This window comes from Dama dama, chromosome 26, assembly GCF_033118175.1.
Source record: "Dama dama isolate Ldn47 chromosome 26, ASM3311817v1, whole genome shotgun sequence".
Taxonomy (NCBI): domain Eukaryota; kingdom Metazoa; phylum Chordata; class Mammalia; order Artiodactyla; family Cervidae; genus Dama; species Dama dama.
The window spans coordinates 25,059,341-25,083,852 of NC_083706.1; the positions used below are offsets into that span (position 1 = coordinate 25,059,341).

The following is a 24,512-nucleotide window of genomic DNA, read 5'->3' on the forward strand; positions in this document are numbered from 1 at the left end:
ATCTAATTCCTTGAATCTATTTCTCACATCCACTGTATAATAATCAGGGATTTGATTTAGGTCATATCTGAATGGTCTAGTGGTCTACTTTCTTCAATTTGATTCTGATTTTGGCTATAAGGAGTTCATGATCTGAGCCACAGTCAGCTCCTGATCTTGTTTTAGCTGACTGTGTAGAGCTTCTCCATCTTTGGCTGCAAAGAATAGAATCAATCTGATTTTGGTGTCAATCATCTGGTGATGTCCATGTGTACAGTCTTCTCTTTTGTTGTTGGAAGAGGGTGTTTGCTATGACCAGTGTGTGCTCTTGGCAAAACTCTAATAGCCTTTGCCCTGCTTCATTTTGTACTCCAAGGCTAAATTTGCCTGTTACTCCAGGTATCTCTTGACTCCCTACTTTTGCATTCCAGTCCCCTATTATGAAAACAATTTCTTTTTTGGGTGTTAGTTCTAGAAGGCCTTGTAGGTCTTCATAGAACCATTCAACTTCAGCTTCTTCAGGATTACCGGTTGGCGCATAGGCTTGGATTACTGTGATATTGAACGGTTTGCCTTGGAAACAAACAGAGATCGTTCTGTCATTTTTGAGATTACATCCAAGTACTGCATTTTGGACTCTTTTGTTGACTATGATGGCTACTCCATTTCTTGTAAAGGATTCATGCCCACAGTAGTAGATATAATGGTCATGAGTTAACTTCACCCATTCCAGTCCATTATAGTTCACTTATTCCTAAAATGCTGATGTTACTCTTGCCATCTCCTGTTTGACCACTTCCAATTTGCCTTGATTCATGGACCTAACATTCCAGGGTCATATGCAATATTGCTCTTTACAGCATCGAACTTTACTTCCATCACCAGTCACATCCACAGCTGGGTGCTGTTTTTGCTTTGGCTCCATCTCTTCATTCTTTCTGGAGTTATTTCTCCAGTTATGGTCTCCAGTAGCATATTGGGCACCTACCAACCTGGGGAGTTCATCTTTCAGTGTCCTACATTTTTGCCTTTTCATACTGTTTATGGGGTTCAGAAGGCAAGAATACTGAAGTGGTTTGCCATTGCCTTCTCTGGTGGATCACGGTTTGTCAGAACTCTCCACCATGACCTGTCCATCTTGGGTGGCCCTACACAGCATGGCTCATAGTTTCATGGAGTTAGACAAGGATGTGGTCCATGTGATCAGATTGGTTAGTTTTCTGTGATTGTGGTTTTCAGTCTGTCTGCCCTCTGATGGAGAAGGAAAGAGGCTTATGGAAGCTTCCTGATGGGAGAGACTGATTGAAGGGGAAATTTGGTCTTGTTCTGATGGGCAGGACCATGCTCAGTAAATCTTTAATCAAATTTTCTGTTGATGGGTAGGGCTGTGTTCCATCCCTCTTATTTACCCGGTGCCAAACTATGGTGGAGGTAATGAAGATAATGGCACCCTCCTCCCAAAGGTCCCATGCATGCACGGCTACACCCAGTGCCCCCAACCCTGCAGCAGGCCACCGCCGACCCACACCCCCGCCGGAGACTGCCGGACACTCACGGGCAAGTCTGGGTCAGGCTCTTGTGCGGTCACCGCTCCTCTCTCCTGAGTCCTGATGCACAAGGATCTGTTTGTGCCTCCAACAGGTGGAGTAACTATCTAAGACATATTCACTATCTCTTCTTTTCCATTTTAATTGTTATGCATGTTTGATTTGATTTGAGAGGGCATACTCTAATCAGAGGCTTCCAAGGTGGCTCAGTGGTAAAAAACCCACCTGATAATGCAGGAGACAGAGGTTCTATCCCTGGGTCAGGAAGATCCCCTGGAGCAGGAAATGACAACCCACTCCAGTATTCTTGCCTGGAAAATTCCATGGACAGAGGAGCCTGGTGGGCTACAGTCCATGATGGGGTCACAAAGAGTCAGACACAACTTAGCGACTAAACAACAACAGCTCTAATCTGCCTTTATCTGATCCCTACGGCTGACATTAGGCACCTTATCTTTTTCTTCTATAGAGTGCTCTAGTTCAGTATCCAAATAAATTTTAAGTGTAATTTGGAAAAGTGCTTCAAAGGAACAGATCAGGATTTCCTGAGAGATCTTGAGGGGTTAACGTAGTCTGGGTTAGGGCTGGTTAGAAAGTTCTTTGAATAACAAAAAGGAAAAAAAAGTTTACAAATGGCCTGATTAAGGGAGGAGCTGAACATGTTAGAAGAACACATAAAATGAGCAATGGATGGACAGACAAATGGATAGGTGGCTAGACACACAGACAATATGATGATGGTAAAAATAATAATAGCAGCTACCTCCTACCGTGTGCTGCTCTATGCCAGGTGCTGTGCGGATTGCCAAAGGAAAACCATCTCCCACTAATGTCTGGAGCACTAGGAACTAGAGGAGTGGGCTAAGGGAAAACCTAAAAGAGGAGGCAGGCGCGAAATCTTTCAAGTTCTTCTAGGCCATAAAACGTGCAATGGAAAGTATTCAGGCATTTTGATCAGGGAAGGACCTGATCAGATCTATGTGAACTGAAATACCACTTTTACTGTGTAAGAGGAATGGGTTAGAGGAAGCAAGGGAAAGCAGGGAGAGATGAGTTAGACTTTGCAACATTTCAGGAAAGAGATGGCAGTGACTTGGACTATGATAGTGACAGCATTGTGGATAGAGGAAGATGTGTTTGAGATTAAGAGGTAGACTTGATATGACTTTGTGTGAGACAGGTCATGGGGTACGAGAGTTTCAGATTTCTAGCATAAGCAGGCAGGTTCATTTCAGTAAGGCCACTGAAGGGATCTTCTTAGAGGAGATTATTTTGTAGTTGGGATGCCTGTGATGTCCAAATGGAGATGTCCAGAAGGCAACTGAACGTGGATTTAGACCTCAAAGGAGATGAATCAGACTGCTTAGCAGCATATAGACAGCATGGAAGTGGAGATGTCCTAAGGAAAGAAAGAGGGAAGCTTGAAAACAGAAGGATTAAAACTAAGCCTCATGTAAAATTTAAGAAGAGGCAAAATAGATGGGGAAATATTAACTTGTTCTAGATCTTTAAGTTGAACCTTGAGTTTCCTGGTCTCTATAACTGGAAATTCCAATAGCACCATCCATGAATATTTACTTGGAAGGAACGTTATGACCAACCTAGACAGCATATTAAAAAGCAGAGACATTAGTCTGCCAACAAAGGTCCGTCTAGTCAAGGCTATGGTTTTTCCAGTGGTCATGTATGGAGATGATAGTTGGACTATAAAGAAAGCTGAGCACAGAAGAATTGATGCCTTTGAACTGTGGTGTTGGAGAAGACTCTTGAGAGTCCCTTGGACTGCAAGGAGATCCAACCAGTCCATCCTAAAGGAGATCAGTCCTGGGTGTTCATTGGAAGGACTGATGCTGAAGCTGAAACTCCAATACTTTGGCCACCTCATGCGAAGAGCTGACTCATTGGAAAAGACCCTGATGCTGGGAAAGATTGAGGGCAGGAGGAGAAGGGGATGCCAGAGGATGAGATGGTTGGATGGCATCACTGACTCAATGGACATGGGTTTGGGTGGACTCCGGGAGTTGGTGATGGACAGGGAGGCCTGGCGTGCTGCAGTCCACGGGGTGGCAAAGAGTCGGACACGACTCTGTACTGATGAATATTTACTGAGAGAATTTCATGAGATAGTGCTTTAATAGTAATTGGCTTGTAAAATTCTTAAAATAAAAAGGCAATCAGTTTCCCAACCCATTGCTATTATACATTCTATCTACTGAAAAAAATAATGAAGTCATGTTAGTTAAAAATTTATTCACTTAAACCTTAAGTCAATTCAATGTACTATATTGATAAAGTGTAGAAAAATCTAAAAACATGAAAGAATATAAACAAAATAAAAAATGAACTCCAAATCAGTATTCAGAGTCAACCACTGTTAATAATACCTTGATATATTTTATCTTGGTTTTCTGTTTGTGTGCTTTTACTGTGAAATGCTAAACATGTTTTAAAACAAAATCGCATTATGCAATATGTATGAGTGTGTATACAGTTTGATTTTAGCGTTTTCTGTGTAATGTTGTATTGTGATTGTTTTCCTGTGGCATTTTAAAATATATATATTTTAAAGGCTATTGAGTATGCCCACTGAAGGATGTGGCATAATTTTTTTCTTGTATTTAAATTGTAAATAAATAATGTGATGACTGTCCTTGCATGTAAATCTCCATTTGCACTCTGTTTACTTCAGATAAACACCCAGAAACAGTATTATTAGGTTACAACTTACGCCCCTTTCTAACTCTCTGGCTACATATTATCACACAGTCTTCTGGAACATGTATAACCATTAGGCTCCTAGGGAAGTGTCTATGGACTCTTCCCAGCATTGGACACTTTCAGGAAAGTATTTGCAGTTGAATAATGTTTGTTGATGTCGAACACTTTTTCTCAGTTATTTATTGGCCAGTCTTCCATCTTATGGAAAATCCTTTTTTTTTTTTTTTTTTTTGTCTATAGGAATATAAGGAATTGGTCTTTTGTACATGTAGCATGGGTGCTGGGCTCTGATATCCTATTCAAAATTCCAACAATTTTGGAGAAGGAAATATATTTAATTTTTACTCAATTAGATAATTTAATTAATTAAGCCTTAACTCATGAAGACAATCTTAACTCCAATTTTTTGTCCTTAGGTAATTCAAGCCTTACAGTTGGTAGATAACACTTTTGGATTGTTAATGGAAGGCCTAAAGCAGAGAAACTTACTCAATTGTGTCAATATAATCCTTTTGGCTGACCACGGTATGCTTTTTTTAAATCATATTTTATCATTGATTCTATCTTATCACTTCAGGGAGCACACAAATATAATAAAGATTTTTAGAGTCTGCATTTCTAGACTTAGAAGCTCTTGAATGTGCTACGAATGGTAGTCTGTGCTGACTAGAGGACTAAAATTTATACTTTAAGTTTAATTATTCTAATAGTCATTCTGAAAAATTTATCCATACATTCCATTTTCTGTAAAAATGGAGTTAGAGCTCTACAGGGATACAGCTGGGCTGTTATTCAATCACAAAAAGTGCCTTTTTTTCCAGTAAATGATTCTTTCATATAGATTGGCTTCTATTGACTGTGTTGGCTAGCTTTACGATGTTCTGCATATTTTTTTTGAATCATATGAATAGAGTTCTCTAAAATCCTAGCACTCCACATTTCTCTACTTGAGGTTAGCTCTCCATTTCAGTTAACTTGAATGTTTAAGGAAGTGAGATGCTGTCATGCCCTCAGCAACCTCATTTTTAAAGTGCTCATTCATTCAACAACTATTTTTTAAGGTGCTAACTCAGTGCCGAGTAGTTTCCTTGATATGGTGTGTGAGAAGTGCATAAAGCAGAGGTGGACCTTTTCTAGCTGGGGTGGCCTAGAGGGACAAGAAGATGAGAAGGAGCATGTCTGTAGAACTTCTGTTTATATCTTAGGACATCAAGATGATGTGAAACATAGTAATTAAAGAGTTTCTAATTGTTCTAAAGTTAAGGGAAATGTTTTAGTATATATCTTGTTAAAGGACATTGTAAAACATAAAAATAATGAAGTAAATAAAAATAATACAAAGAAAAGTTTGGACTGAGTCTGAAAAATCTTCAAATAAAAAAAAGATTTAACTACCAAATCTTTTTAGGAGCATATGCTGCTCATATAAATTTAAATAAGACCCTTATGAAAAATAAATATTCTTTAAACTTTTTTCTCCTACTTATTTTATTGTTACATAAAAATGCATGCTATCTTTTGGATTTGAAAGTATTTCATCTTGCCTTATATACAAATCAAATTTTATAAATTAGCTCTCAATAGAGAACTTTCTTTTTCAAAATTAACTGATCTACATTGAACAGATGATCTGTTTATAATTCCTATCCATTCTTTCTTATAAACCTGATTCTTCTCTTCTACCACCAAGACTTTCAAAGCCTGCCATTTAGAATGAAGCAATTGGGTAGACTGTAAATCTTCTCAAAAACTTGGTTTGATATATGTAGCATAAAATATCTGCTGTTTGACCTGATCAGAGACAACCAATTGTTACCATCTTATACATTCAGTGGACATTTTTTTTCTTTAATTCAGGAATGGATCAGACCTATTGTGACAAACTAGAATATATGACTGATTATTTTTCCAGTATAAACTTCTACATGTTTGAAGGACCTGCCCCCCGCATCAGGACTCGTAACATACCTTACGATTTTTTTACCTGTGAGTATGAAGATGCCCAAATAGAAAAATAATGGTAAAATTAAAGCAAATAATATAAGCCCCTAATTCTGAGAATTCAGGTATTACCAGACCCCCTTTTCTGACTTCTTGGGAAGACTACACAGAAGTAAATAAGAAACTCCCATGTTTAAGTACAGTCTGTTAATAAAGTCTATGGTAATATCTAATATTGTTGGTTAAAATATATTCCACTCCATTCTTAAATATTAAAATAATTCTTTGTTTAAGATACTTTTTATTTAATTGCACCAGATCATATTCATTAATAAACTATGTCAATTCAACTGAATTGTTTAAATTTTATAGTTGTCAAGTTTCAATTTTGATATAACTTATTTGTTTTTCTTTTCAAACAGTTAATTCTGAAGAAATTGTTAGGAACCTCAGTGTAAGTATACTGACTCCCAATACATATATTTAGATTAATGTAATGTCTTTAATCTGGGTTTCAAGAAAGTTGTATTCTACGTTTTCTAGTTCAAACCATTTGTAATTTATTTCTTAAACCTCAGTCAACCTTATTTTATATTCTTGTCAGTTGCTTTTATTTTAGCTGTTTTTATTTTGAAATTGACACCACTATAGGAAATTTGTTTTGGTACCAGTTTCACTGACTTCTAAATTAAGTGGACTGGTGTTTCATTCATCTAGGCTAGTGAGTTTTGGGCAACATCGTTCATCACATTTTTTGTATGATTCAATATCAGGAAATAGCAAATCATGGATTTTATAGATCTTTTTGTACAGTTAAGAGCAGTCATTTCTTTAATTGAAACTGCTTTTAATTGGCTCTTGCATCTCAGGTTGTAAAAGCAGGGCAAATTCTAGATAGCTCAAAGCAATTGGCATTTTTCAAGGTGAAGTTCACCACTTTTGGAGAGTGTGTAGTGGTTTTAATAATTCTGTGTTTAAAGTATATTTGCAAATATATATCTATTTATATGGATTCATAAGTTTACCATTGCTTGGGGTGGGGCTAGATTTATTTACATATAGGTAATATGCAATTATAGTAAAAACAGAGTAAAATGTGAGAGATTAAAGATAAAGAAACACTAGGGAAAGAATAGTTACTATAACCTGGGGCACACTGCAAATTTGAAGCAGGAATGACTGCTTAAGCAGAAATTCCTTCATGTTAATCCCTCCTTTTTTCTCTTACACCTAATATCCTGATCTTGAGTCAGCGTGAGGGGTCATCTTGCCCCCTGCTAATGAGGGTTTACGTGTAGTGTGCCCATGCTGACGGAGGAGCGGTGTAGGGAATTTTTAATATACAGACTCTAAATCCACATTGTTTTCCCTTTAGAAGTCCTGTTGATGAGAAGAGGAAGGGCAAATGCCTAATAATCCCAGAGGTGCAAAGGGATTTGATAACACAGGCTTTGGAAATCCATTACATTCATGCATAGTTTGACCATTTTATAGGTGTCACGAAGAAATAATTTACCTCTTTTTCAGTGCCGAAAACCCGATCAGCATTTCACACCCTATTTGAGTCCTGATTTGCCAAAACGCCTACATTTTGCCAAACATGTCAGAATTGACAAAGTCAATCTTTTGGTGGATCGACAGTGGCTGGCTGTGAGGTTTGTGTGTCTAATTTTTCTCATAATATTTTTAACAACCATCTTTCATAATAAATTTTCTTGACCTTATGCTGTTATTATGATCACATGAGTCTTCCTGAGCATGACAATTTCTTGATCTTTTATATGCTATCTAGCACTTGTTTATATGAAATGACTGTTACTAGGTTGCCAGCCTTGGCATCCTAATCTTCACAATGTAGATAAGAATGAGGAAGAAGGCTGACTGCTTATCAATTGTTCCAGAGATTATCGGTACCAGCACATTCTCGATCTCCACTCTGGTCTCCGCTAGGTGGCAGACAGGATATAAAAATGATATTAGTTGTCTCACAGGCTGGTAATGAGTAACTGATTAGATGGCTCTCTAAGGTCTTTGTCATCTTTGTGGTGTCTCTGAAAGAGCATGCTTATGTCTGTAAGGCCAAGCTAACCAATTAGTTACAACTTTTTTTTTTCTAGTTACAACTGTGATTCACATTGATCATTGAGCATCTGCAAAATATGTCTGTTTTCAGAAAATATAAACCATAATTCCATCTCCAAATAACCAATTAATTAATTGATTCAGCAAAATTTTATTTGTGCTTTCTCTATGTGTACCAAACCTTGTTCTAGGCTTTTGGGATACAGAAATAATTCCTGCCCTCTTTGTCAAGTGGAGAAGTCTGATAATAAGCCAGTACACAAATAAATACACCCTATCTGGTAGTTTACATTCTCTTTTACATTCCCTATCTCACATTCCCTATTTTTTGTATTTTATTACAGTATTTTTTCATATATGTAAGTGGAATCAGGTTCTGGCCCATGTTTTCTGGCCTATCTTATTTGTATGTTACATAATACAGAGGAAAATAAAGGCACAGTAGCTGAAAGATATGATTAATAAAGGAAGAGGAGATGAAGGAAGAGAAGTTGGGCTCTAATATAAATGTGTACAGAATGAGGAACTGAGGATGCACTAGAGTCTATCCTCTGAGGTAACAGGAAAGCCAAGCAGAGCACCACTCGGCCAGAGAGAGTGCAGTTTAACATAGGGCCACTAGATGGCACTAGCCTTTCTTCTTGCAGTTTGAGCCCCTTGGGCTCAGAGGGCTGTCCTGTGGCTTAGGACAGCATTCTCCAAAAAAAGAGATTAAAATACATGAACATGATTAAGCTTTATTTCTTTTAGATTATAAGTTTTTAGTAGTGTGGGTTTGTAATATATAAATGTGAGTTCTCCAAATATTAAGGATATGAGATCAAATGGTATAAGGCTATGAATTAGAAGACCAATGGTACAACACAAAAAAGTGCCCATGGGTTTGACAGCATGGACTGTGGGCTCTGGAAGGAGAGATATTACTCAGTCGCAAATTGTCAGCTTTGTATATTTACTAGCAAGCAGTGAGATGTGAACAGAGCAACAGCCCCAGAGTTCAAGTTGTGAGACCTTGGACATGTTGCTATTTCAAGGCTTCATTTTCTCATCTGCAATACATCATGAACCTGGTTTTACTATTCTCTTGCTATGTGAACTCAAAGTAAACTAACTTACATCAGAGGAATTGTTGACCACAGCCCTAACCAGAGCAACAGGGAAGTCTCACCTGATAAGATCTTAGAGTTATGCTACCTCCAGCTCTTAACACATGAAGCTCAGGCTGTTTTCTAAGTTAAAATATGTCATCTTTAGTTATAATGTTCAATATTTGATAAGTAGATTATATTCCATTTTTGAAAATTACAGCAAATTTGCTTATTTAATGTAATCTATTTTCCTCCGTCTCCTCCTTATTTTGCCCTTTTTAAAAATGTGTTAGATTTTACTAATTTGGGGAAACCCAGTTATTTGAAACTAGTTGATGTAATGTTAAAGTTCCCTTTTAGATAACATGAATAACAGCTTTTTATTTTATGAATGGAAACTGACAAATCATCTGTAAGTCCAGGTACCTTGCTCACAGTGGAGATAGACACAGTTCCCCCTAAGGATAGTCACCCAGGGAGGAAGGGTGGCAACAGTTATAATCAGGTGTAGCAATTGTTGCAATGGGATAAAGACAAGGCACAAGGAAACAAAAAGAGTGATTTCACACTGCGGGTGCAAACGCCAGAGAATGTCAGAGAACGCTTCCTGGAGGGCGTGACTTCTGCTCTGGGTTGTGATGCTCAGGATGGCTTAGGCTAAATGCTGTGACATAAGCAGGTCTGCCCAGGCAGTTGTCAATCTGAGCATTGTACAGAGACACTCAGCCCAGAGTGAGAGAGGAAATCTAACCCTTGCTCAGCTCAACAAGGCTTGACAGGCTGTGTTTACAGGAGGAGAAGGACCCCGTCTCCTGGCTGGAAGGCACTCGTCTGCTTGCCAAGCCTTGAGCACTGACAGCTTGTGACTTCTCAGAGGTGCTTCTTTCTCTGATGGCTCTGCTCAGAGCAGTGGAGTACTTTCTTTCTTTTTTTAAGCCAGTAGGAGCTCTGGGGCAAAGGAAGGTAGATAGTGTCAGGTTTCCAGGCAGAAGGACCGACTCCATCAGTTGGAAGTAGATCCATATTGCTAGAGCATCTAGTGAGTGACGCTGACCTCTGCACAAAGGGCCTTATCTGTCAGGACTCAGGAATGTGACTTGTGAAGAAAGTAGGAGACCACTCGGAGATAGAAGGTGGCTCAAGGTGAAAAGACTGGGATTTGCATTTCAGAGAGCTCCCTCCAGCTGCCCTATGGAGGAAGATGGTCACGTGAGTAGCAGGGAGGCCAGTTAGAAAAGTGGAAGTGAAAGTGTCGGTAGCTCAGTCGTGTCTAACTCTGCTGCCCCATGGACGGTAGCCCACAGGGCTCCTGGGTCCATGCAATTCTCCAGGCAAGAGCACTGGAGTGGGTAGCCGTTCCCTTCTCCAGGGGATCTTCCTGACCCAGAGACCCTACCAAAGTCTCTCGCATTGCAGGCAGATGCTGAGCCACCGGAGGTCATAACCCATTTTTTTAGCGTGATGACAGCCCCAAGGGAAGCTGTGAAGCCATGGCGGATGGTAGAACTAGTCAGTCAGCATACTATTGGGCAAGTATGTGGTGAAATTATGACTTAGATTTTCCAGGATGTTACTGGCTCTTTTTATTCTGTCTCACATTTGTACTCATTAAAACACGTGTTTCCATTTCCAGCAGGGATATATAGCATTAAATACATTTGGTGGGGGGGGGTGTTTGTGTGTGTTATATGGAAGACTCTGAAGTTCAGAGTCAGGATCACCAGTTCAGGTCAGATCCATCATAGCACAGAACAGTGAGAGCAGAAAAGGAAAGTGAGGGGAAAGTGACAGATGTGGCAGAGAAATATAGGACTTGGTGACTAACTGGGTATCAGGAGAGGTCTTGCTCACCATCCATCTTTGTCATTATCCAGCTGTGGCAGAGGAATGGGGCCTTGATTTTGACTTTATTAATTAGACACAGAGAAGATAAAAGAGAGTTTGCTCCAAGAGATTTTAGATAGTACTTGGAAGTTGAGCTAAATTTTGAAAGATAAAATCATCTCGTCTTTTCCAAGTGCCAGCTTCCATTTTTCCATATGTAACTTCCAGAGTCAAATTAGTGTTTGGAACACTTGAACATGAGTAATTAGGAGAACAAATTTCTAAAGTTTTCATTTGGAAAACCATAGAAAATAGATTTTTTCAAACAATGTTTTTGTCTTTTGCTTCCAAATGCAGTTTTGTAATACTAAAGTTTTCTAATGGTGTTGGGTTAGGAGTTGGAAATATAAAAATGAACAAACAAAAACTAGATTTTTTTTTTTCTGAAAACAGAAAAATGAATAAAGGATCAATTTTAGAAAATTTTATCAATGACTTGGTTCAAAAGACCTTTTCTTTCTTTCTTTAATGAATACTCTAACTTGCCACACAGAATTTAAAACTCAATTCACCTCAATCAAATAGCTCCAATAATCTTAGGAAAACCAAACATCTATTCAATAAGGATAAAAATATTTTTTAGAACAAATTTTACCTTCTACCAACAATTTTTTTGGAATTAAGATGACATGAGCTGGCACCTTACAGTAATGAACTTAAGCCTGATTTTAAATAGGACTTCTCTTGCTCTCTCCATTCTGGGTAGTATTTAGTTTCTCCTTTCTTCTCTCATTTGGGTAGAGTTGAGTGTGACCTGGTCACTGTTGAGATTTATTTTTTATTTTCTGATTTATTTTTATTTTTTATTTAAGATGAGTGAGAATCAGTTATGAATTTTTTAAAAGTTGAGTTTTTTTATGACACTAAATTAAAGCCTGTTCTTAAGGCTACAATGTAAATAACCAAAACACTGCGTGTGTGGGTGTGTGTGTGTGAGTGTGTGTGTGTATTTGCCCATGGGGCGGGGCGAAGCAAATGAGAAAAGTCTTTTAAGGCCCAGATTTGGATATAGTCGGTCGGCATTTTCCCTTGGGGGCCTACTTTGAGGGCTTCGCAGGTGGCACCAGTGGTAAAGAGCCCACCTGCCAGTGAAGGATACATAATGAGACCGGGGTTCGATCCCTGGGTCAGGAAGACCCCCCCCCCCCCCCCCGAGGAGGGCACAGCAACCCACTCTAGTATTCTTGCCTGCAGGAAAGAGGAGCCTGGCAGGCTACAGTCCATAGGGTCGCAGAGTCTAAAGCATGACTAAAGCAACTCAGCATGCACACCTAATTCGAACCAGTATAAAACTGTTGTTGTTCAGTCGCTAAGTCGTGTCTCTTTGCAACCCCATGGACTGCAGCTGGCCAGGCCTCCCTGTCCCTCGCTATCTCCCAGAGTTTACCCAAGTTCATGTCCGTTAAATCGGCGATGCCATCCATCTCATCCTTTACTGTTTTAAATAATTTAGGTTCATTTATCACTATTTTATTTTCAAGTATAAAAACTGCATATAAAATTGCTAATATTGCTCAATTCAAAGATTAAAATGTGAAAATGTAGGCAAAATACAAATGAATTGACTTTTAAAAGTCTTTCCAGTAATAGAACAACCACCTATGGAAGAAAATCCCAAAAGTTAAAAATAAACTCTGAATTCAAAGAATATACTGGCTTTTCCTGCTCAAATGTTATAATTAACTTACCCTGAGTTTTCTCTATCCATATTTTCATATTATTTCCCTAGATATACCTGCCATAAAATAGGAATTGATATTTTCCCCCAGTTCCAAAGGTATATTTTTAAAGTACTGAAATGCTTAAAGAAATATATTAATGAAATTAATCTTAATCACACAGACATGGATGTATAAACATTCAGGTAAGCCTGAAGACAAATTTTTAAAAATTTGTGACTTTGTTTATCTTTCTTTTAATGTTTAAGAGTCAAACATTTTTGAATTCTATTTGTAGATGCTGGAATTCTCCTTCCTTCTCTCCTACCATTCTCTTTGTTCCTCTGTGGCTGTGAATTTGAGCATGAAAATAAATATATTTATGCTATTGTTGGCAGAAAATTTTACTTATATAAAAGCAGAACCACACCAAAACCTAGAAAGCTCAGTTTGCAATAAGGTCTCATATCAAATAGACTGATCACAGTGTAATAATATTATTTTTTTATAGGAGTAGAGCATATTCAAACTGTGGAGGAGGCACCCATGGTTATGACAACGAGTTTAAGAGCATGGAGGTAACAACTTATTGCCTTTTTTAAAACAAATATTTATTGAGCACCTACTTTGTGGCAGACAATGTTCAGGACTCTTGAATACATTTGTGAACAACGCAGATAAAGACCTCTGCCCTCAGGAAGTTTTCATTCTAACAGGTGGATGTAGACAATTGGCATAACAAAGCAATATGCTTTGCTGATTTTCTTGGGAAAATACATAAGTGTATATTTGTAATCCTGTCACCTGAAAATAATTGCTTACCCATGTTTGCTTCTGTTCTTCTAGTTATTTATATTCTAAAACAATTAGATCTGTTTGACATAATATAATTAAGTTACCTTTAATTAGAAAAGGAAATGGCAACCCAATCCATATTCTTGCCTGGAGAATCCCATGGACAGAGGACCCTGGCAGGCTACAGTCCATGGGGTCACAAAGACTTGGACAGGACTGAGTGACTAACACATAAAATCAGCTAAACATAAATAAAAAGGTTTAGGTCTCTTTATCCTAAAATTAAGTGAGAGATGTATTTGAGAAATCAGTGAGCAAATATAAGTTGTACAAAAATTCAATGCTTATAAATTTCAACATTTTTTGTCATGTAGTAGTAATATATATGAATGATGATGTGAAAGGAGTTTAAAAAGAATATATGACTTGTGTGATGAATTTCTAATTTCTATTGTCCAGATATTGTAGAACTGTGCTGTCATTGATTGTCCACTATTCCTTGTATTCTCCTGGTCTGTTGAGATAGGAGATGCTATGGAAGTAGGTGGACTTAGAAGTAAACACAGTATAAATTATACTTGATTTCACTTAGTACAATATCACAGGTAGAAATGATGCAAAAAACCATTTTCAAACATGGAAAGCAGCCAATATTTATGATAACTATAAATGGAATATTGAAAAACTGTGATTACTCCATTGTACACCTGTAACTTATATAATATTGTACGCAACTATACTTCAATAATAAAAAAACATACCGCAAAAAAAAATTATGGAAAGCATTCCTTACAGAGGAATAAGATATGAATAGAAGAGTTGTTAAATCATGTTTCTTGTCTGTTTTTGAGTTTACATGGCATTTAATAGTGGGACTTTTAATGCCTAGGCTATCTTTTTGGCACATGGACCCAGTTTTAAACAGAAGATCGAAGTTGAACCATTTGAAAATATTGAAGTCTATAACTTATTATGTGGTAAGCATATCATTATAAATTCAACAATCAAATGTGAATTGAGTTTCAAAAATATGAATTTTGAAGTTGGTGATATGCTGATATCCTAGAAGTAGATGCTCTGCCTTAAGAAGACAGAAAGTAGAAAAAGACGAGGGAGGAATATTTATTATTCAGAATTATTCAGCTATAAGTGTGAGGCTTTTTAAGTACTGATAAACACTAGACCTTGGGAGTGGAGAAGGAAGGAATGGCAACCCACTCCGACATTCTTGCCTGGAGAAACCCACGGACAGAGGAGCCTGGCGGGTTGCAGTCCATGAGGTCACAAGAGTCAGACACGAGTTAGCGACTAAACAACAACCACAGACCTTGGGAGAACAACTTTTCTGTTAGTTACTATATGAAAATTTAATAGAACTTAGATAATTAAAATTACACTTCCAACTTCTCAAAACAAGAATAACACACCTAAAAACAGAAGTATTTTCTTTTGATTACAGACAGAAAGCTTCTGGAATAAAAGGAGGTAAAAAAAATGTCCTGTTTGGATCAACACTTATTGCACTCAATGTTAAAATCCTTAAAGAATTAGAGTTTTGGGGGATCTAACCCACCTTCCTGCTGGTATGCTTACCTCAGGCCACACATCACTTAGCAAGGCAATGAGTCAGCGGCAATTTCACCTTTCACTTTAGGAATTTGTGACATAAATTTGCTCCCAATTGTCACTCTTAATCTTGCCACTGGCTTGTGGTAATTGAATGTGACTTAGATACCAGAGACTATCCATTTAAAAAGAATGTGTTGAAGCCTTAACAACTTAAATTCTTGGTTCCCAAGGCTGAGTTTGTGGTCAGAGCTGCCAGCCCTTTTCAGGGAGGGTTTAAAAGAAACAAGAGAGGATGGCAGTTCTAGGAGAGATCTCTTTGGGGGCCTCAGCAGGAGCCACGTACAAGGGTATGTTGGTGCAGGATTTGTGTGTTCTGTTTTTATAGGAAAAATTATGAAATTCTCTAAATAAGCAGAGTTCACCAGTTTATCTGTACTTAGTATCTGTACTTAGAGAATTTTCCTATAAGTAAATATACAACAAGTAATATTATAAATTATTTAACTTCTTTAAACTTGTTTTTACTGAAAGGGTGGCTCAGAAGGTAAATAATCCACCTGCAATACAGATTCGATCTGGGTTCGATCCCTGGGTCAGGAAGATCCCCTGGAGAAGGAAATGTCAACTCACTCCAGTATTCTTGCCTGGAGAACCCCATGGACAGAGGAGCCTGGTGGGCTGCAGTCCACGGGGTCGCAAAGAGTCGGACACGACTGAGCGACTAAGCACACAGACTTGTTCTTACTAAAAGGATGGCTTTTTATGCTGCTGCTGCTGCTAAGTCGCTTCTGTCGTGTCCGACTCTGTGTGACCCCATAGATGGCAGCCCACCAGGCTCCCCCGTCCCTGGGATTCTCCAGGCAAGAACACTGGAGTGGGGTGCCATTGCCTTCTCTGAGCTTTTTATGCTAGAAAACCGTGATATGCTTAAGGCATAAAGTGACCATTTAAGCAAAGATACTTTTCTCTGGAGGAACAGAAACAGTTCATGAATATTCCCTTGGCTCATTTAGAGCAACTGTTCCTATTTTCTAGAAAGACTAGGTAGGTAAACTGGGAAGCAAAGGGAAAGCAGGTAAGCCAAATGGCATATACAGCGGAATTTATTAAAGAAGTAAGCAGCAGGTGTTTGCTTTCTATCATCTTCTGCATAGATGCTGCTGCCTTCTAATTTAACAGTCCTTTGAATTTGTTTTTTAAACAGATCTGCTACACATTCAACCAGCACCAAACAATGGTACCCATGGCAGTTTAAACCATCTTCTGAAGGTGCCTTTTTATGAACCATCCCATGCAGAGGAATTGTCAAAGTTTTCTGTTTGCGGCTTTACTTCTCCATTGCCCACAGATACTCTAGCATGTTCATGCCCCAGACTACAAAGTGTAAGTAATAACTTTATGGATCCATAAGAGTGTAAAGGGCAAGCTCCTCTATAACTAGGGTAGCTAACAACCAGGTCAAGGTACACTTGCTGCCAAGTTCCAAGGGTGGTTGTAAAGCTAAGTAATCCGTTGCTGCCTCAGGTAAGAATTGCTTCTTACAGTCAGGGGACATGGAAGACTTTCCCTTCTCTAATCCTCAAAATAACATTATATCACAGAAATAAAGGCATAAATAAATTACCAACCAAAAACGATTTAAAGGGACAAAAATCTAAGCTTTAGGCAAAAAATCTAATCTACACTGAAGATCAGAGTAAGTGTGTGGGTTTCCTACTGCTCCAGATAACCTCAGTAGAACCACTATTTAAAGTAATGATAATAAATGTTATGAAGCAGGTGTTTTATTCCCCTCTTTAGAGATGAAGAGGACTCTGAAAAGTTAGGTGAATTGTCCAATGTCACAGAAGCTTGGTCATTCTGACTGGAAAACACAAGTTCTGTGTAAGAAAGGTCCCTTCCTGTTCAAAGTGTGGTCCTAGGATCAACGTCTGCATCATTTGCAAGCTGCCTGGAGATTCAGAATCTCAGGCCCTACTGAGCTCAGGCATACACCGAACCAAAATTTGTGTTGAAGCAAGACCGTCAAGGGAGTTGCAGGCACATATATTAAAACTTAAGAAGCCCTAGGATGTTGTCATCCCAGCTTAGTCGCTGATTCCAGTCCTAGTCAAAATGATCGGCGTCATCAATTTTTTCTTTGCAACCTCCCACACAAAAAATGTATTCCTGCAAGTAGTAATATCTCCGTATCTCTAAGTTAGTGAAAGAACTGGAATTTAAACTCAAGTTAGTTTGACTTTTTTGTTCAGTAGTAAAATATTTATGCGATTACTACAGAAATAATCTTGATACCTTGTAAAACATGTTGTTTCTTTGATTCACTTCTTCCCCATCTCCGACATTATCTTGCAGAATTCTGATGTTGAACGCGTGAATCAAATGCTACATCTCACCCAAGATGAAAGTAAGTCAATAGAAACTGTATTAAATCTTCGTTGTTTAGCCCTAACAAAACACCATGTTGTCTCTTTGGGCTTCTCTGAAATAAGCTTCCAGTCTCTTTTGACCATGAAGATTTTATTGTCAATACACAGGAGGGAAAAATAACAGAGATCTAATCACAGCATCACAAGCATGCAGTAGTTGCAATGGTTCCAAGGATGGGACAAACTCCTTGAAATGGCTGTGCATCACCTATAGTCCTCTATTCACTTTTTTAGATGTGAAAAGGCAAATTGCCTGGGTTTAAGTCCTGTGTCCACTGCTTGCCAGCTGTGTAACCTGGGCCAAATGACTTAACCTGTCTGTATCTCAGACTTCTCATCTATAAAAATAGTACTCATCTCATGGAACTGTAAAGACTGAAAGAGCTGATGGGTAGTAAGAATTTAGAATAGTGTCTGGTCTGAAGTAATGTAATTATTACCTGTTATCCCTTTTTTTTTTACTTAAAAAATTTTAATTGCAGTATAATTGATATGTAACATTATGTTAGTTTCAGGTATACAATATAATGATTTGACATTTGTGTTTATTGTGAAATGACCATCACAATAAGTCTATTTAACATCTGTCCCCGTACATAGTCATCATTTTTTTCTTGTAATGAGGATTTTAAATGTTGTTCTCAGTCAGTTTCAAATGTGCAATACTGTATTATTAACTATTGTCAACCTTTTGTCTTTTAAGTATTCTTATACTAAACTCTCTAGGCCTGTTTTGTCATTTGTAAAATGGAAATACCTATTTTTAGACCTGTTATAAAGATTAAATGAGTTAACATATGTCTGTACTTAGAATAGTGCTTTTCACAGAGTAAATGTTCCGTAAATATGTTGGCTATTTTGATGATATTCTTATAATCTACTGTTATTCCATAGCATAAGTACTTTGCAGGATTTTTAGCCATCAGTACTTGATGAAATCTAGATTATAATGGCAAACAAAAATGAATAAATACATTAGGATATACTTTTAATAAAATTCCAATTTCTTTCCTAGGACAATATGTAAAGTAGTTAATCTTTGTTATAAGTATGTGCTTTTAATTTTAAGGTTTTATCTCTTCAAATATGTCTTGTGAACTGCTAGCTGTTTACCTAAGTAATTTATCTAAGCCTTAGTTTCATAAGTTGTAGAATGGAATAGTAACACCTACCTCATAGGGTTGTTGTTAGACTCAAAGAGGTTAAATATGTAAAAGAGTTACCAGAGTACCTGGAAAATAGTAATCCATCAGAGATGGGTGGTAACTATGCGTAGACCCCATGGACTGTAGCAGAGAAGGCAATGGCAACCCAGTCCAGTACTCTTGCCTGGAAAATCCCATGGATGGAGGAGCCTGGTGGGCTGCAGTCCATGGGGTCGTGAAGAGTCGGACATGACTGAATGACTTCACCTTCACTTTTCACTTTCATGTATTGGAGAAGGAAATGGCAGCCCACTCCAGTGTTCTTGCCTGGAGAATCCCAGGGACGGGGGAGCCTGGTGGGCTGCCATCTATGGGGTCACACAGAGTCGGACACGACTGAGGTGACTTAGCACCAGCAGCAGCAGCAGCAAGGACTGCAGCCTGCCAGGCTCCTCTGTTCATGGAATTCTCCAGGCAACAATACTGCAGTGGGTTGCCATTCCCTTCTCCTGGGCATCTTCCTGACCCAGGTATCGAACCTGGCTTTCCTGCATTGCAGGCAAATTCTTCACCGTCTGAGCCAAGAGCTCAGAGCCAGGCTGTGCAATAGAAACATTTGCTAATTTCACATTTTTATTTTATGTTATTTTTTATTTTAGTAACAGCAACAGAGAAACTAAATTTGCCATTTGGGAGGCCCAGGCTGATACAGAAGAACAAGGAGCCCTGTCTCCTTTATCACAGGGAATATGTCAGTGGATTTGACAAAACTCTCAGAATGCCGCTTTGGAGTTCATACACCGTCCCTAAACCCGTAAGTGTCCACTGATCCACAGAAGCTGGAAGGAAATTGTAGCTTGTTTGGTTTTTCTTTCAGAGTGATACTATTTTTTAATTTATTTTTTAAATTGGACTATAACTGCTTTCCAGCGCGGCGCTAGTTTCTGCTGCAGAGAATCCCCTCCTTCTCTTTGCCACCCCCCCAGCCCCCCATCGCACCCTCTCGTTCATCACAGATTCCTGAGCTGAGCCCCCCGCTCTGGACAGCAGCCTCCGCCCAGCTGCCTGCTTCCCGCACGCTGGTGCACACGTGTCCGAGCGGCCGTCTCCATCCAGGCCGCCCTCTGCTCCCCTGCTGGGTCCACACGTCCGCTCTCTGCATCTGCGTCTCTCTCTGCTCGTGCCCTGCAAATAGCTTCATCAGTTTCATCTTTCTAGATTCCACATATGTGTGAAGATAGGATGTTCGTTTTTCTCTAACTTTACTGTGTTTGACAGACTCTAGTTTCATCCACATCAGAACAAAGATGTTCTGATTTGTAGACCCAATTTGTAGTTCTTTGACATCTTAAATGCTGAATTTTGATTTTCAGTAGAGATACCAAAAGGAGCCCACTGGGCCTGTGGCTTGTAAGACCGTGTCCCAGGTTTTACTTACAAGTACTTGCAGGTGCTACATGAGTGCGAAAGAGGGATACTTGGTGTTTTGCTTGAAGAAAGTAGAGTGTTTACAGGCCAGTTGGCCAACTGGTATGTCAGACAGAGGAAAGATTTGGAAGAGAAGCAACAGGAAGTACAGAGGCACACGTTTCATTTGGTATTTCCCAAGTACTGGTGGGTGCACCTAAGAGGTGATGGTAATTTATTAATAAAAGTTTTTGTTATTTATTTGATTACTTTAAAATACTATCTGTTGTGTACCATGGTAGGCACAGTAAACATAATGTGTTAAGAGGTAATTTTCTTCTTAAGGGTTTAGCTCTCTAAGAAGTCAGGCTAGACTTATATGTATATAATAGGTGTCGGGTTTCTCCAGATTGAAGTTGAGAATCCAATTGTTTAAATCCTCTTTTCTTTTTTTACTATTTGGCAAACTCCTTTTCAATTAACGTCACTGGGACAATTGGCTTCCATAAGAAAAAGAAAATCTCAGCTCCTTACTTGACACCATATATATATAAAATTAAATTACTGGTGAAATTATAGACCCAGATGTGAACAGCAAACCCATATTTTCTCTTGTGTATATCTCTATGGCCTTAGGATAAGGAAGGATTTCTTAGTTCATAGAACAACAACAAAAACTAAAATAATTCAAAGGAAACTGATTAATTTACATTAATGTGTGGCAAAAAACTAAGTTATGGATGGATTTGCATTGCATATAAGAAACAATTGATGGGTATACAGGAGAAGGACATGGCAACCCACTCCAGATTCTTGCCTGGGAAACCCCATGGACAGAGGAGCCTGGCAGGCTACAGTCCATGGAGGTTGCAAACAGCTGGACCTGACTCAGTGACTAAACCACCACCATAAGAAATAAGTGATGAGTATACGGAATAGTAATTAGGATCCAGAACAGGCAGTGAATTTCTGCCAATAAACAAGAGAATTACAAGCATCTTACTTAATAAATGGACAAAAGATAGGGACCAAGCAATTGAACCTCATTAACAATTAAGGAAAAACAAATAAAAGCAAAAATCAATCTGCCACAAAATCAACCGAAGCACTCATTCACGGCAGGAATGGTTTTATTTAAGGCATTCCCCAGGACCATACAGCTGCCCTGTAAATGTTTACTGAGTGAATACACTGGATAAATTAAACCCAACCATTATTTTTAAAGAGCTAAAGAGAAAGCAGTACTCCCAACCAGACTCCCAACCAGAAAGGTAAATAATCAGGAAGATATTTTTGTAGAGAAAATTGGTATTTTAGATACAAAGATTCTGATGACAAACCCCTACTTATTACTGTTCTTGCTAAGGGTACAGATATTCCATCTCTTTTTATGGAAAGGAAGTGATCGGTGGTATCCAGTTTATTTACTCTTCTTGTTCCAATTCAAGATTTTTGGAGAAAAATAAGCATATTTTCCCACAACTAATTAAGGCTTTATGTGTTCTCAAAGCCAACTCTCTTGCTGACAATGGTTTAATTGTGGCCAGTGGTAGAAGAGCACTCATGTTGTTTTCCAATGTGGGCAAATATTTTACAAAGTTACCTGAGTTCATATGTATGGTTAACGGTGACATCAATTTCTTAATAGGCACAGTGTTCAGTTATTTGTGATTTTCATAGAGTGAACATACTGTGAAGCACACTATGAAACAGATATGAAGCTATTCATTCCTTAAAATAATTTCTGTTTTGTTCTTAATTTTGAGAGGGGCAGTATGTTCATGGCCAGTTATATTAGTCAATTCTCTTTTGAAAAATCTAGGTACCAGGGATTATGTGGTGTTAAGGGGAATGTTTATGTTTTTAATACTTTCCTCTGCTGTCTTGCATTCCTGAATTTATATGAGCTTTAGCGGAAACCAGAGGCAGAGAGATTTTAAGTGGGCTCAGACTAGGAGTTTAGTACAATTCTTTTTTTGTTATTGTTTTAAAATGAGCGTCTTTGTTACCCAAAGTTCCTGTCCTTTCACTGGTCCCACAGAACTGCTTGTGTATTTCTCCCTCCATGTGACAGGATGGAATTCTAGCAATTTTCTGCTTTCTAATTCAGAAATTACTCTGTTAGTATGTTGTGGTTCAAGAAAATTACATACAAGGATGTTTTGAGATTCACATAAAAAATGTTGTAAATCAGCTCTGCGTTTGAAAAATCAGACTTTAAATAAGCACTTCTTGGAGCGTGGATCCAATTGGCTTGTGTCTTTAAGTTTTATGGAGCTTTTGTTTTTCTGTGGCTTTGGTGGGTTTCTAATTGTTGTTGTTATTATCTCAGAAGAGTTTTGGGGAAGTAGTTGTGATTTGAAATCAAGGTCCTAGAGCAATTGCTTCAAAACTGTTAAAGTTGATCAGACTGTATAAGGATTTTGCTTCTGTGCTTCCTCAGCAGGAAGATGTAAAGTGTTTGGGTTTTTTTGTTGCTAGGTAGAAAATTTAAAATAATAATAGCAAGAATTACAGTTATTACTTAGCATATACAATTCAGAAATTGAATATGAAGTCAAAGGGCTTTTTCAGAGAAGAAAATCTAGCACACTTTGAAAGATATCTCCCTCTGCCTATATATAGGGAGAGGGATATATATATATATACACATATATGTACACAAGTGTATACATATGTATATATTTCCAATGATGGAATTTTTACAGTCTTTTTTGTTTCTAAAGCTTGTTAACACTGATATTATAAATTATGACCCAAATATATTTTGTGAGTCTTTAAAAACTAGGGACATTGTTATGTATTGCAAAAGATTTTTTTTTAACTGTAATAAATATTTTTCCCTATAGAAAGAAAAAGAACATGACCAGAAAAATAATTTTAAAATGTGTATAATTGTTATTCTTACCATAAAGCAAGAGAGCAGTTATTCCATCTTCCTATAAATATGTTTTAGCTTTGACGTTCAGCCTACAGATAAGGAGAGTTTATAATTTCAATAAAACTAATTTTATCCCTTTTCAAGTTCTGCTTTGTCTTCATGCCCGACTAGAAATGAAAGTATCTCACTTTCCTGTCTGTATTCATCATCTACTTCCCATGAAGAATTTTGAGAGCCAGAGAGTTCAGATTTCATCTGAGTGTCTGAGTTCTATTTATTGTTCTCCTGAGTTTCTATCCTATGACTTAAAAAAACTCTAAGGAACTCAGAAAAGATGGCAGGATGAAACATCAACTCACAGTATTCTGGGTGTCTATATGGTTTACTGGGTTAGCTGTGAGGCTCCCTGGTTCTCTCACTTTGCAACATCTTTTTTTTTGGCCGCCGCTAGTGGCCTGCAGAACTTCCCTGACCAGAAATTGAACCCCTGCCCCCTGCAATGGAAGTGTGAAATCCTAACCATTGAACCACCAGGGAAGTCCCTGCAACATCTTAATGTGCCGCTTTCTACCAAGGAAAGAAACCTGGTCATTCAGAATTGTTCATTATATGATTTTGAAAGAATATGAACAAATGCTTTTAGTATTCTACTATCCATCACCAGAAGGTGACAGATTTATTTCACTGTATGAAATAAATGGTGAGAGTGGATATACTGTATCTAATACAAATACCTTCATATTTCTTAATCGACTCCTTGTTTTGGTGGCTATATCACCGAGGAGCTTCCTAAGAAAGGAAGAAGGGAAGACATATATTTGAGACTTCATCTCAAATGTGCATCTCAAGATGTTTTGATTCTAAATATATGCATAATTATGGAATAGCTTTAGAGTTTTAGAAATATGTTTTCTTCAAAATTAATATGATATTAGACTTCTAATGTTTTTATATGCTTCTCCCTTTTTTCTCTCTTGTTTTTAAATCACTTTTTGAGAAATAGCTGCAATTTCATTTTCTAGAGCTTATCGAAAATTTTATTTCTGCTGTCACATTTTTAAATCCCAAGAGCTCTTCTTGTTATCTCCTTCCTTTTAAAACGTTTTCTGCTCTTTCTTTATGATACCACGTATACACTCATCTATCTAAGAGGAGAGCTTTCTTTTACTCTCTGCATTGTCTGTTTTTCTTCTTGGTTTCTCTTCCCAACCCCAATGAATATATCTGATGGTCCTTGGCTGTCAGCTCATGATTTAAGGCTGAGACACTAAGCTACCGGGCTGGGGCTTGCCCGCTGATAGGCTTCCTTACAGATTAATTAGGAGAACCAGACATCTTGTTGGAGACTCTCAATTGTATCTAATTTTCTTTTCAGGCTGGTTTGTTTCC

General features: G+C 38.0%; 1 protein-coding gene across 2 annotated transcripts in view; it reads left to right on the forward strand.

Annotated features, from left to right (window-relative positions):
• The window catches only part of ENPP3 (ectonucleotide pyrophosphatase/phosphodiesterase 3), an 84,518-nt gene that overhangs the window by 41,487 nt on the left and 18,519 nt on the right, over positions 1-24,512 (forward strand). For both annotated transcript variants that reach the window (XM_061130463.1, XM_061130461.1), the window contains exons 12-20: positions 4,661-4,769; positions 6,102-6,230; positions 6,608-6,639; positions 7,713-7,840; positions 13,409-13,475; positions 14,582-14,669; positions 16,466-16,644; positions 17,617-17,668; positions 19,495-19,649. In XM_061130463.1, the coding sequence (XP_060986446.1) occupies positions 4,661-4,769; positions 6,102-6,230; positions 6,608-6,639; positions 7,713-7,840; positions 13,409-13,475; positions 14,582-14,669; positions 16,466-16,644; positions 17,617-17,668; positions 19,495-19,649 (939 nt within the window). The remainder of the gene's footprint in view (positions 1-4,660; positions 4,770-6,101; positions 6,231-6,607; positions 6,640-7,712; positions 7,841-13,408; positions 13,476-14,581; positions 14,670-16,465; positions 16,645-17,616; positions 17,669-19,494; positions 19,650-24,512) is intronic.